We start from the raw sequence: 15,138 nt of genomic DNA, 5'->3' as shown, positions 1-15,138 counted from the left end.
TATAACACAGAGGATCACCTCTCTGGCCCTCATTAAAAACTGGGATGATTGTTGATAGGGCCCATGATGCAGGAAACCCCTGAGTACCCGAGGCATTATAGACATTAGTTAATATCCTTGCCCAAAATTTGGGATCACAGTTATACAGATCTGCCGGGACACAATCAGGGCCAGGTGCTTTATTATTAGAAGCCTCTATGATTGCCTTTTCTAAATCCACCTCCTCAAATATCAGTGGGAGTGAGGCCCGGCAAGTTGCTGAACTCAGAATGGGATTCCCATCCACATTGTGCACATAAATTGCCTCAAAATGCGTAAGCCACAGCACCTCGGTGATATTGCTTTCCATGGGATCATTCTCTACACTGGAAAAAAAGGTGTGGGAACAATGGCCCAGAATCTCGCACTATCCTTTAAAACCTCTACTGAAAAAAGTGCATTCCAAGCTTCTTCTTTAATCTCCTGTTTATGTGAGTGAATCTCCAACGTATACGATTTACTCAGGTTTAGTATGTGTTCCCTATCTCTTAGAGTAGATTTCGATGGGCCTGTGAGCAGTTACTGTCAAACCACCTTTCACCCACCTGACGTCTTAATTTAGCTTTAACAGACATCAACCACTAAGATAACAGGATTATCATCATTATGAGCATCAGAAGACACTACCTTAGCTAGTAACAGAGTTGACAGAAAAATATAGTCAATAATAGTGTCCCTATCCTTAGCTTTAAACGTAGCGACCCTGTCAGTTCGAATATTAAATCCAGGTTCAAAGAGGTTAGCTCTGGCCAGGAGATCCTCCAAAGCCTCCACCTGTTGCGAATGCTCTAAATGAGGCATTACTGAGTGAGCTGGTCCCAAATGGTCATTTATACAGCAATCCATATCACACAAATGAATATTAAAATCGCCCATAACAATAATATCGAACAAAATGGATTGCTTTGATCTATAATGTTCTAAAAAACTTTCCAAATGTAATAAATGTTGATTCACCATATTACGATCCCCAGTAATATAAAAATTCACAAATACAATTTTAGGGTAATTGGGGGTGGATAATTCTGCTATTAAACAATTGTGAGGTCCCGACTCCAACATCCTTGATGTCCCTTTTAACTATATTGAAAAGAGAAGCACTAAGCCCCCCTTTGCTCTACCAGCCATGGCTGGGCGTGCAGGTAAACAATAACATTCAAAACCATCCAGCCAGAAAATATTCGTCCTATCCCACCTTTCCTGCAAGGCAATTACATAATATTGTTTTAAAGGGGGGACTACAACAAGAACAGCCACCAAAGGGGTAGCTTTGGGGGGTGGATTGAGTCTACACAAATTAGGGCATGGGCAACTCCCCTGTCTAAAGACCTCTTCCGATCTATCCCAGTACCAGTATTAGCATTCAGGTTTAATCGTCTTACAGGGCAGTAGAAAAATCCCAAGGGCAGGGCCCTCATGCTTCCCTTCACTAACTCAGAGGCATCCCAAAAAAGCCTGTCAGCTATATCGCATTTATTTAAAGTTGACAATGACGCAATCACCATCAATTTGTTTAGGGCAATTTCCAATCCATCCCACCCGTCTAGCCATTATTATATTAGATGCGATCTTGGCTTTACCACAACCATATTGATCGCACCAGCTTTTAGTTTTCTGTAATACTGCCTGAGTGGATTCACTGCCCTGAGCTTCAAGAGAGGGGGACTACTACAAGAACAGCCACCAAAGGGGTAGCTTCAGGGGGTAGATCGAGTCTACACAAATTAGGGCATAGGCAACTCCCCTGTCTAATAAAGGGCCCATCAAAATCATCAGTCATACCATTGGGTAAAGGATTTAAAGGGTTCTGGACAAAAACAGGGGTTAATCCTCCCTCTACCCGAGACCTCTTAGCAGGCACAGAACTATCCAGATGACTAGTTTTTAGCTTAGCCTGCGCCTGTAATAAGGGTTGACTATCAAAGTGAGGGTCTCCCACTCTGGGCACACTCTCCTGGCAGGCCTCAGATAATACAATAGGATCGACTGAGCTGTGCAAGGTTCTATGGTCCCTGATGTAGGAATCAATTAGCTCACATTTATTTAAAATACCCGCGACACAGATGTTCAAAGTGTCAATTATATCTTTGGTTATGCCAGTGAGAATAGGCTCCAGGCGGGAGCTAAATATATCCTCCACCGCATTGCACAATGTTCATTGACTGATTTTATTCACAGCAGAGAGTCAAGTAAGAAATGATAGATTTTGACTTTCTAGCATTTTAGGTTTTAACCCCTCCTGGTCCAGACTACAGAGATGTTTGCGCTTACCCATATTTGATGTAAGGGAATTGGCCCAGCCTCCTCTGGCCTCTTACGGGCCCAGACGGGCCCGGCCTTGGCCCGGGCTTTGCACAGGCATGCCTGTGCACATCCCGTACTGTGGGAGGGCCGCTTGCGATTTAATTCACCTCATGGAGCCGCGATGACGCCCACAGCAGGCATCTGTCAAAGCCTGCTGGGGCTTGTAGTTCTTGTAGTCCTGTTCCCCTCACGACGTGACCTGGAGGGCTGAGCAAAATGGATTCCAAGCCATTTTCCTCACGTCTGATGACAGGATGGAATGCAGGTAAGTATTGAAAAGCCATTCCCCTCACGGCAGAGAATGCAACCTGTGAGCGTGTCCAAGCCGCGGGAGGGATGCTCGCGATTTAACGCGCCTCCTGGTGCCGCAATGACACCGACAGCAGGCGTATGGCAAAGCCTGCTGGGGCTTATAGTTCTTGTAGTGCCGTTCCTCTCACCGCTGGGCCTGAGCAAAATGGATTCCAAGCCGTTTCCCTCAGTGCTGATGACAGTATGGAATGCCGGTAAGTAGTGAAAAGCTGTTCCTCTCACGGCAGAGCCTGCGACCTGTGAGCGCACAATTAAATTGAACGCTGCGGAAACGTAGTGTTGCTGCCAAAACTAAAAGACACTTACGAGACACTTATGAGACACTGGAGGTCGCGTTTTAGCAAACGTCGCATTTCTGTAAAGATAAGACAACTAAGAGTCGTGCTCTACATGGTGAACTGTTATAGCGGTTAAATATGCTTTTAGTATCACTTACATATTTGCGTCCGATGTGGATTATTCCATGTTCGTGCTGTGAGTGAAGTAGTTAGGGCCGGAAGTGAAGACGGACTGCATGCATTGTTATAGCATGCGTATGGAACGCTAGAGCTGTATTGCAGTGGTAGGCTAAGCGGCGGCCATGTTGGGAATAGTCGTGAATGGAAAAAATAAAGGTGCAAAATAAAGGTGCAAAATAAAAATAATAATAAAACTGCAGTATCACGCATGTCAAAGCTGTTTATATAAGAAGTGAAACAATTGCATAACATTCTTAATATATTTACAAGCTCAATATATATGAGGCTTGAACTATGGTTATCAGGAAGTAAACACTTAAAGTTCAACAGAAACCAAATCTATATATATAAAAACAAAAGTATATCTGTCTGTCTGTTTGTCCTTTATGCATTACTACACCATTCATCCGATCGCCATGAAACTTTGGGAAGTTGTTGAGTACACTCCCGCGAAGGTATCTGTCCAAAATTGATGTTTCAGCCCCCCAGGACCCTCATAATCAATCGAATACTGAAACAGACAGCAAATTTGAGAGCATCGTTGACAGTTATGACCCCCAAACGGAAATCGATTGGTCAATCTACATCAGAAGCACGAAAGAGAAAGGCATTATGAGCTTCAGAAACAGACGAGCAACGGGAAGCAAGATTAGAAGCTGTTCGAATACAAACTGCTCAAGCCCGTAGTTCTCAAACGAACGAGCAACGAGAATCAAGATTGGAAGCTGATCGAGTACGCAATGCTCAAGCCCGTTCTTCTCAAACGAACAAGCGACGAGAATCAAGATTGGAAACAGATTGATTACTCTCTGCTCAAGCCCGCTCAAATGAAACAGGAGAGCAGTGAGAATCAAGATTGGAAAACGATCAATTACGCACTGCTCAAGCCCCCTCGAATGAAACAGGAGAGCAACAAGAATCAAGATTGGAAGCCAATAGAGGACGCACTGCTCAAGCCACACTTAGAAATGTTTTCAAAAAGAAAATGAATAAGTTTCAATAACAGTGACACAATGTAAATTTAATATTATCATAACGAGTTTCCTTGAATTTCATTTCTTCTGAGATCGCAGCAACGCGCGACGGGTAAGCTAGCATTTTATAAATAACATTGATACTCCATACGGTCATTCATTGTATATGGCTAAAGGAGTCCATTCGTCTTATCCAATAATTCTCTCTTTGGAGGAGATATTTGTTGTTATCTCGTCCTTCCATTTTTTGGACTGTTTCTAAGATTAAGTATTTGAGTTGGCTAATGTTATGATGGTGTTCTTGAAAGTGGATGCAGACTCTGGATTTGATATTATTAGTCCGGATATTAGATTTATGATTAATAATCCTGGTTTTGATCTTACGTTAAGTTTTTCCAATGTAAACATGTCCGCACGGGCATTTCAATAGATATATTACATTGGTAGTATTGCATGTTGCTGTTACTTGTAATCTGATTTGGTATCCTTTGCGTGGAAGCTTAATGACACAAAATCAACCAACGCCTTCATGCCAGTGCATTGATTAAATACCATCGAGCACAAAGAATACCAAGGGGACTTCGAATACCCCTAAAACTATCATTATGCAAGAACGCCCAAAAATGTAAAGACAGCTAGTATGTGATTCTTAATAAATGCTCGCTAAACTTAATATTGTTAATAATTGAAGAACTCTCTAACATCCTTGATGAATTATCTAAAGAAATAGTCACGGTCACCAACGAACTCACCAATTCAATGTCATCTGATGATTGGACAAATGTTTTAGAAGATTTCCATGAGAAGCTCAAAAGGCACTCTCAGGACGTCAACGAAAGAAACATTTGCAAATTCACTCGCCTCATGAACAATGAATAATCCATAACCGACGCAGACATATAAGTGATACTAACAGCATATTTAGCCGCTATAACGGTTCACCATGTAGAGCATGACTCTTAGTTGTCTTATCTTTACAGAAATGTGATGTTTGCTAAAATGCAGCCCCCAGTGTCCGCAGCGTTCACTTTAATTGTGTTTCTCGAAGCATGGAGAAAAGTCTCCCATTTTCACACCCAAAAACTCACATTGTTGCGTTGAGGATTACAGGGTACCACCTTTAAACCACGTATTGAACCACCATCCTAATAACATGATTCCGCCCCCTGACAATAACCGCAACAACTATGTATGTCTAAATGCTACACCACTGCTAACCGATCCATAACATATGGAATTGTTTCCTCACAGAGTTGTTGCTATTACAGATTTGTCCCTGATGAAGGGTTTATAACCCGAAATGCTTTGGAAACAACTACAAATGAGACATGTAAGAAAATAAGAGTGATGAAATCTTTAAAGAAAAGTGAATACAACTTTCTTAAGAAGAAGCACGTCTTTTGATTTTTCCTTAAGAAGAATTGGATAAAAACCTTTCTAAAATTGGATCGAAACCTCAGAACAGAGGACACAAATGGTGCCCAGGGGGACACATCTACATAGTGATGTGCAGCCTCTTACATTTAATTGAACGTCCTTGACCGGCACGTTGCCACAGGAGCACATATAAAACATCTACAGCATAAATAATTTTCCAATAAAACTCAAGGTTGTAGCGCGCACTATTCTCACTTAAACATCATCTGTGCCATTCTGTGTCACCCATACCAGTCTCTATACATCATATGTGGCAGTCTGTGTCTCCCAAGCCAGTGAGTGTCTATACATCATCTTTGGCAGTCTGTGTCTCCCAAGCCAGTTTCTATACAACATCTTTTGCAGTCTTTGTCACCTATGCCAGTGTCTATACATCATCTGAGCCAGTCTGTGTCTCCCATGCCAGTGTCTATACATTATTTGTGTCACCCATGATGTATCTATACATCATCTGTGCCAGGCTGTGTCACCCATACCAGTGTCTATACATCATCTCTGCCAGTCTGCGTCACCCGTGGCCGTGTCTAAAAATTATTTGAATCACCTATGCCAGTGTCTGTACGTCATGTGCCAGTCTGTGTCACCCATGCCCGTGTCTATACATCATATGTGCCAGTCTGATTCTCCCATGCCAGTGTCTATACAACATCTTTGCCAGTCTGTGTCACCCATACCAGTGTCTATACATCATATGTGCCAGTCAGTGTCACCCATGCCAGTGTCTATACATCATCTGTGCCAGTCTGTGTCACCCATGTCACCCTCTGAGCAATGCTAATGGAACCAAGGTGGAGGTTCTTGCTTGTGAATGAAACTGTTTTGGTTGGAAGTGTGCCAACCTGAGGATTTCAGAGCACAGTGGACCACTAACATCGGTCTTCAAATAGTGCATTTAAAGGCAAAGCTATATTTATTTGTGAGCTCATTTTCAAAGGATCTGTGATAAAAAAAATCTGTAATAAAAGTGGTTGGATGATCACTGGCCAGATAACAATCACCTCCCTGAAAGACTGTAGGGTAAAACTGTACCAAAGGTAAGTGGGTGTCAATGCTGTCACATGATATTCTTGTTTCATATCACCCACCTGAAGTCCATGTCTGTTCTGTGTGAAGACTATTTTTTAGCCGGGGTTGGTACTGAGGTCCCTGCTGCCTGGATTGTGTACTTTCCGGGGGTGGTGTACACCTTCTCAAAGTCCAGCTGCCTCTTCACAAGTGTCTCATATTTGTCCTGGTGCTCGGAGACCTGTCAGGAGTTGGAACAAAACATACACAAGAGTCAAACGGTGTCTAATCTGGAAACCAACAAAAAAAATCAATGTAATCACTCCACTGATAGGGGCAGGTTGCAGACATGAGTATAATGTCTGTCTTAGATTTAAAGTCGTAGATCCTAATTAGATCATGCCACTGAGTTTCCAGAGGCTATTTCCCTTAAGACCACTACAGGTCCTATAGTGGCCAGGACCCTGCTAGGAGTCTTTTCCATGGTGGGCTACCCTAAGGAGGTCTTAACAGACAGAGGTACAAGCTTCAAGTCTAGTTACATTACTGCCATGTGGAAAGATTGCGGAGTAAACTACACGTTTACCACATCCTACCATCCATAGTGCAATGGGGTTGTTGAAAGTTTCAACAAGATTCTCAAGGGTATGATCATGGCACTCCCAGAAAAGCTCAGATGAAAATAGGATGACTTATTTCTTTTTGCCTACAAAGAGGTTCCTCAGAAGGGGGTTGGCTACAATCCATTTGGATGTCTGTTTTGACATCCAGTTAGGGATCCACTATTATCTTGTTGAGAAGGGCTGGAAGGAGCCTATCAAACCTCCTAAACAAGATATTGTGGACATTGTCCTTGGCCTCCATTCACGTATGGTTGAGTACATGAAGAAGGGCAACAAAAACGTTGATGCCAGCCAGGAGTTTCAAAAAGTGTGATATGACCAACAGGCTGTACTGACTGTTTATCAGCTAGGACAGAACGTGTGGGTATTGGAGCCTGTGGCCCCAGCAGCTCTCCAAGACAGGTGGAGTGGACCCCACACTATTCTTGAGGAAAATGGTGAGGTCACATACAATGTTGACCTAGACACTCATAGAAGGCCCCACAGGATACTTCATGTTCCTAAAACCTTCTGTTAACAGGGCTGACATGAGCTTGCTCATAGCCACTGATGACGAACAGGAGGAAGAGAGTGACCCTCTCTCTCTGATCTCCTCTCACAGGACCTGTTAATGGCTCAGTTGATGGAGTAGCCTTGGCAGGCAGCCTCACTGACCAGCAGCAAACTGATTACAGAAAAGTTCTCAATCAGTTCATCCATTTTTTTCTCTAACTCCTAGTCAAACCAGTCATTTGTACCCATGAAGTGGACACAGGTGACGGCCTGCCTGTGAAGAATAACATTTACAGGCAGCCTGACGATGTCAGTTACTGCATCAGGACTTTGATCCAAAAGATGCTGGAATTCGGGGTCATTGATCTTTCAGATAACCCCTGGGCTAGTCTACTTGTCCTTGTGTCAAAACCTCACACCTAAGATGGTAAGAGAGAGATGAGGTTGTGTTTGGACTACACATGCATCAATGCAGTCACTAGGACTGATGCCCATCCAATTTCCAGGGCAGATGAGATAATTGATACTCTGGCCTCAGACAAATTTCTGAGTACATTTGACCTGCTGGTGGCAAATAAGACTTTCTGAGGATGTAAAGTCAGACACAGCATTTTCAATCTATAATGGGTATACCAATTTATTGTAATGCCTTTTGGCTAGAAAAATGCACCTGCCACATTTCAGAGGTTGGTGAACAATGTTTTCACAGGCCTGCGAGCCTATAGTCCAGTACATATAGATGATATTCCTGTCTTTGGCTCCACTCTAGCAGTTTCCTTTGTTTGCCGTCTCTGTAAAGATAGAAGATGTGCTGGACGCTCTCATTTTGACACTCGGAGCCTTTCGATTGGGTCAGTGTTACGTATCTTTTACATGCCACAAACTGACCTCCCAATAGAGTTTCTGAGCCGGGTCGTAGTCGATACATGAAGCAGAGCTTCAGTAACCAGAAGCATCTGCACACCCGGCTATCAGTGCTTACACATAAGATCTATATAACGGTCACCAGTAGATGAATGCGGGTAAACCCTAAGGATTGACTTCATTTTAAAGTGGTAGCACTGCATGAACATCTAACAGTGCACTTTTTAAATTCAGTTTGGACTTAATGGTTTTCGTTGGAGGCGAGCGATGCCTGGTGTGTCCTAATTTTCTTTTCATGTGTTTGTTTCGCTACTTAGAGCGGTGCCCCGTTTTACCTACGCTGTAGCCAGGTGAGGTCGGACTTTTCTCTCCTGACGATTTGGTAAGTGAGCAGCTACAATATGTGTGCCTGGAGACGGGTGTGGATGATATTTACATACAAGACACCACACTTCTGTCATGAAATGAGATCACTTTGAGAGATCACACTGTGTTAGAAAGATGTGTTTCAATACAGTGTTCTGTATCCAACTTTGTATGTACTTTGTTTTTTTCCTACATGTGTGTCTCGTTGGGAATGGATCCACTACCTGGTTTGAACTATACAGTCAGGAGAAGGATTGTATCACTAAAAAGCAGGTGATATTTTATCTTTGCTTCACTTTTTTCTTCATAAGCAGTAGCGGTAATGGTCCTGAGGAAGCAGCTAGATACCACGTGGATCTAATTAGTCTGCAGAAACATGTCGACCTTACATCCATATTAGTGGTTATTTGTTTACACCATTACGCACTCTTTTACTTTAGGATTGAAGAGAATCCCAATAAACTATTTTTTCTCTTCCCTACCTAATTTTATAGTTTTTTTCACAACTTCACTTTGCACTTCAGTTTGAGCACTGCTTTCAGTCACCACACTATACATCATGTGTTCTCCTCACACTGGGCACCACTTGTAGGATTAGGCTCCACAACATCTGCCAATCCACAGTGGATCTCATTATCTACCTCCGAGGAAGAAGGATCCCAGATGATGAAGGGCGGATCCGAGTGGTGACTGATGGGAATCTTTTCACAGAGATGAGAGACCCTATGTGTATTTATCACAACACTATAGTACTTCTACCCCTCTCTTTTCCCTCTATTTCACCACGTAGGATTCTAACTTAGTGTGCATTGGTGCTGACCCCTTGCTATCTGTTGTTGTAGTGACTGTTCCTAGGGATAGTAGCATTGTTAGGTCGTTAAACCGTCCCTTAGACCCTCATCCTCCCTATTAGTTAATGCTCTCCACAGCTAACACATAGAGAACTTTCTAAAGTTGTCTAAAACCACTAAAATCAACATAAGGTGTTTCTGGATTACTGCAAGGTGCTTCACTGAAATAAGTGTGCACCATATACTAAGCCAGCCATCTACAAAGAGGAACTACAAAACTCGATCCAAAAAGATATCAATCATTAAATAAAGGAGAATGATGTTGAAGGGACTCTGCAGGTTAGGAGCCTTCAAGATGATGATCTCTCCTCTGATTTGCTTCTCCACCAGTGTGCTCCCAGAGAGTCTCTTGGACGTTCTACAAAGCAATAGACAGATTGTCTTGCGACGCAAAGAAGCCATGTGGATGATGCGTCTACAATCAGTTGAACAGGGCCTCAACACTGATCATGAACTGCAGTACTTGCTAGGAGACGCCAACTAAACTAGATGCACGAACAAGGCATTTGGAGATGATTGTCATACGTGATGATGTATGCAGGGTCTGTACTTCTATAAATGGGTTCCATGGATTGTTTGAACTACGATCATGATAGCAATGTAACCACCTTGCGTGAGATGATATGTGATTACCAAAGGGATGACATACAGAGCAAAGTGGATGATATACAGATCACACTGGAGGATGACAGATGTTGAGAACAATCGCTGACATTGTTATATTATAGGTTGTAATTCAACAAATATAGATAGAGACACTATATTACATGTAACAGCAGCTATAATAGAATTTAACAACATATACATTTGTGTGGAACTTGTTAGGATCAAGGAAATAGAGCATTTTCTTGCAAGGCACTGGTCTGTTTAAGAAGACAGGGTTGAGACTTCTCCTTGTATTGAATTATGAGTGGTTTCTCCCTTTCCTCCCTAAAATGTAATAAGAGATTGATATAGATAATAGCGTTCATAAATGAGTCAATGTTACAGTAGCAGGATGGGACATATGGATATAGAACATTTTAAATGGAAATCACTCAAACAATCAGTACATTTATAGAGCGTGCTACTCACCCGTGCGGGTCTCAAGGCACTGAAGGGAGGGGGAGTTGCCGCTACTACTTGAATAGCCAGGTCTTGAGGTGTTTTCTGAAGGTGAAGTGGTCCTTGGTCAACCGTAGGTGGGCGGGGAGGGAGGTCCACAACTTGGCAGCCAGGTAGGAGAATGATCTTCCTCCGGTGGTGGTTCTGCAAATCCGTGGGACGGTGGCGAGGGCGAGGCTGGTGGAGCGGAGCTAGCTGATTGGCGTGTGGAATGTGAGGCGGTTGTTGAGGTATTGGGGCCCATGTTGTGGAGAGCTTTGTGTGCGTGTATGAGGAGCCTGAACGTAATCCTCTTGTCAATAGGGAGCCAGTGTAGGTCTTTCAGGGCTGAGATGTGGCTGTGGCAAGGGATGTCATGGATCAGTCATGCGGATGCGTTCTGTATGCGCTGGAGTCTTTTCTGTAGTTTGGCAGTGGTTCCAGTGTAGAGGGTGTTCCCGTATTCCAGTCGGCTGGTGCCGAGGGCCTAGGTGACTACCTTTCTGGTTCTGGTGGGGATCCTCCGGAAGAACTTTCGGAGTATGCGCAGGGTGTTGAAGCATGTGGATGAGATGGCATTGACTTGCTTGGTCATCGTAAGGGAGGAGTCTAGGATGAATCCCAGGTTGCATGCGTGCTCCGTGGGTGTCAGTGCGGTGCCCAGCTCTATGGGCCACCAGGAGTCGTCCCAGGTGGATGGGGATGGTCCTAGGTTGAGGCACTCTTGTCTTGTCTGAGTTCAGTTTCAGGCAGCTGAGCTTCACCCATTCCGCGACGTCTCTCATACCTTCCTGGAAGCTGATTCTGGCGGTGGTGGGGTCTTTGGTGAGGGAGAGTATCAGCTAGGTGTTGTCGGCATAGGAGATGATGTTGAGGTTGTGAGTGCGTGCGATGGCGGCAAGGGGGCGAGATTTTGAAGAGGGTAGGGCTGTGCGAGGAGCCTTGGGGTACGCCGCAGATGATCTCGGTAGTCATGGAAGGGGGGGAGGTGGACTCGCTGTCGGAGAGGAATGAGGTGAACCAGTCCAGGGCCTTTCCTTGAATCCCAGTGTTGTGGAGGAGAGTTATTAGGGTACGATGGCAGACGGTATCGAAGGCGGCTGAGAGGTCTAGAAGGATGAGAGCTGCAGTTTCCCCGTTGTCGAGCAAGGTCCTGATGTCGTCGGTGGCCACGATAAGGGCTGTCTCGGTGCTGTGGTTGACTCGGAACCCGGACTGTGATGGCTCGAGGGATCCCTTCGCTTTGAGGAATGCAGTCAGCTGTTTATTGACTGTCTTCTTGATGACTTTTGCAGGGAAGGGGAGAAGAGAGATGGGGCGGAAGTTCTTGCGGTCTTTGGGGTTCGCTGTGTGTTTTTTCAGTAGGGTGCTAATTTCTGCATGCTTCCAGCTCTCTGGGAAGGTGGCAGATGTTAAGGAGTTGTTTATGACATTCCTGAGTTGGGGTGCGATGATGGTATTGGCTTTGTTGAAGATGTGGTGAGGGCAAGGGGCGAAAGGTGAGCCGCAGTGGATGGTGTTCATCACGTGGGTAGTGTCTTCAGTGCTGGTGGGAGTCCACACGTTGAGAGTGGAGGTAGGGGGCATTGGTATGGTGGCTGGAGACGGGGCCTTGGTGCTGAAGCTGTCGTGTATATCGGTGATCTTGCGGTGGAAGAACGTGGTGAGAGAGTTGCAGAGGTCTTGCGATGGTGTGATGTTGTTGTTGCTGGCGCTGGGGTTGGAGAGCTCTTTTATGATGCTGAAGAGTTCCTTGCTGTTGTGTGTGTTGTTGTCCAGCCGCTCTTTGAGCGATGTTCTTTTGGTGGTGCGGATCAGCTGGTGGTGTTTGCGAGTGGCGTTTTTGAGGGCTGTCAAGTTCTCTGTCGTCTGTTTGTGGCGCCAAGCTTTCTCGAGGGTGCAGCCTGATTTCTTCGAGTCTTTGAGGTCATTGGTGAACCATGTGGCTCTCCTGTTGCCGGGCTTGCCTGGAGGGATCTTCAGCGGTGCAAGGGCGTCGGCGCAGTTGCAGATCCACTGTGTGAGGTTGTGGGCTGCAGCGTTGCTGTCGGTAGTGTCGGTAGGAAGGCTCTGGCTCAGTGCAGTGGTTAGCTGGTCGGTGGTAACTTTGTTCCAGCATCTGCGGGGGATCTGCTGCAGGTGGTGGTGGGATGTCGTCTTCTTGAAGGTAAAATGGATGCAGCTGTGGTTGGTCCAGTGTAGTCCGGAGGAGTGGCTGAAGGTGATGTGGCTGCTGGCGGAGAAGATGGGGTCAAGCGTGTGGCCGGCGTAGTGGGTGGAGGTGTTCACCAGTTGCTTGAGTCCAAGGTTGGTGAGGTTGGTGAACTTGTCGAGTAGGGTGGTGGTGTTGCTGTCATTGTAGTTCTCCAAGTGGAAGTTCAGGTCCCCTAGGAGGATGTAGTCTGCTGAGGTGAGGGCGTGTGGGCTGATGAAGTCGGCAATGGCTTCACTGAATTGTGTGCGTGGGCCCGGGGGTCTGTAGTTGAGGGTTCCTCTGAGGGTGGTCTTGGGGTCGGTGTGGATCTGGAAGTGTAGGTTTTCGGCAGCGGTGAGGGTGTCTTCGGAGATGGTCGTGACGCTGATGTTGTTCCTGTAGATGACGGCGATTCCTCCTCCGGTTTGGTTGATGCGGTCCTTCCGGGTGATCTTGTAGACGTCCGGGATGGCGATGTAGGGGGCTGAGGAGGCGTTCATCCAGGTGTTCGTGAGGAAGGCGACGTCCGGCGCTGTTGTGTCGAGGAGGTCCCAGAGTTCGACGGCATGTTTGTGGACGGAGCGGGTGTTGAGGAGGATGCACTTGAGGTGGTGGTTGTTGTTGCCTGGTCCGGAGGGTGGGGTGCTGGTTCGGAGGCAGGTGAATTTGCAGGCTTGGCAGGTGAAGGGTCCCTGGGTGCGTTTCGGGGTGGCTTGGTAGCAGGCGGGCAGTCGGCCTTGTTGAGTGCGTGGAGGGCGGCGGGGTCGTATCTCAGGTGATTTTTTCAGCTATCGTGGGGGCCAGAGGTTCTGCCGCTGGGTGCGGTCCAGGCGCAGACAGGCTTGCCTTAGGCGCACCTTCGGCGCGCCAGCGGCGCGACTGCTGCGCGGCCTCCATATGCGGGGAGGAGGGAGAGAGGAGCAGCTGGGATGCGGGAGTGGGGTGGCGAATGGGGAACCGGAGGGCGGGGCCGCAGGGGACGCAGCGGCGGGAGGTGACACAGAATGCAAGGGGGCACAGGCGGAGAAGAAGAGTCACAAGCGGGCCGCAGGAGCCCAAAACGAAATAAAATGAAATAAAACAGCCAAAAGCAATACACAGCACAACAGAACAAAAACAAACCAGTCCGCAGTGGTGGGGCAGGGGATAACGCAGAGCTCGGAGAGTGAGGCAGCAGCGGCACACGAGCACGGTGGCAGAGGAAGTGACCTACCTGGTCACAGGGTCAAGGGTCGCTGTCCTCACCACCACGCGGCCTCCATATGAGGGGAAGAGGGAGGGAGGAGCAGCTGGGAGGCGGGAGTGGGGCGGCGAATGGGAAGCCGCGGGGTGGGGCCGCAGGGGACGCAGCGGCAGGAGGTGATACAGAATGAAAGCGGGCACAGGGGGAGGAGAAGAGTCACAAGTGGGCAGCAGGAGCCCAAAAGGAAATAAAACTAAATAAAACAGGCAAAAGCAATACACAGCACAACAGAACAAAACAAACCAGTCCGCAGTGGTGGGGCAGCGGACAATGCAGAGCTCAGAGAGCGAGGCATCAGCAGCACACAGGGGGTCTGCGTGGTGGCAGAGGGAGTGACCTACCTAGTCACAGGGTCAAGGGCACAGATAAGATGGTGACTGTTCCTGCATGATATATAATTTTGGGACATTATTACAGTAAGTGAGAACACTGCAAATAGGAAGACGATTACTCGTAGTATTACTTAGATACTAATGTTGTGATAGGCACGGTTTTGAATAAGGAATACTAAAGATAATAAGACTGATGATTCATGACGGATGTACTCCGGATCACTGGTGAGACATAACATAGTATTAGGGTGAATACCTTGTATTTGAGGTTTTTGCCCAATTAATATCTAATAGAATACTGTTATTACTGACAGATACACCTTCTAATGATTGTGTTCACCTAGTATCCGGGACAGAAGTACAACCGGAATGAAGGTATGATGCACACCATAGCAGTGATCTGGTTTGCTTTGCATTATGGCTTAATACCGACAATATATGACATACATACATATATTTGACTGTAGTATTGAATGCACAACCTAATTACAGGAAAGACAGGAATGATGATGGGTTCATAGGGGCAAAGTTTCATGTTATTCTCATGGAACGTGCGGTGAT

General features: G+C 46.0%; 1 protein-coding gene across 1 annotated transcript in view; it reads right to left on the bottom strand.

The window, feature by feature from the left end:
* Nucleotides 1-15,138, bottom strand: part of LOC144819167 (uncharacterized) — an 85,920-nt gene that overhangs the window by 27,728 nt on the left and 43,054 nt on the right. The window contains exon 4 of the mRNA XM_078677139.1: nt 6,610-6,770. Within this exon, the coding sequence (XP_078533265.1) occupies nt 6,639-6,770 (132 nt within the window). The 3' untranslated portion in view covers nt 6,610-6,638. The remainder of the gene's footprint in view (nt 1-6,609; nt 6,771-15,138) is intronic.

Source organism: Lissotriton helveticus, chromosome 2_1 (assembly GCF_964261635.1).
Source record: "Lissotriton helveticus chromosome 2_1, aLisHel1.1, whole genome shotgun sequence".
Classification (NCBI taxonomy): Eukaryota; Metazoa; Chordata; class Amphibia; order Caudata; family Salamandridae; genus Lissotriton; species Lissotriton helveticus.
The sequence above is the reverse complement of the archived record's forward strand: the minus strand, read 5'-3'. Positions and strand labels throughout refer to the sequence as shown.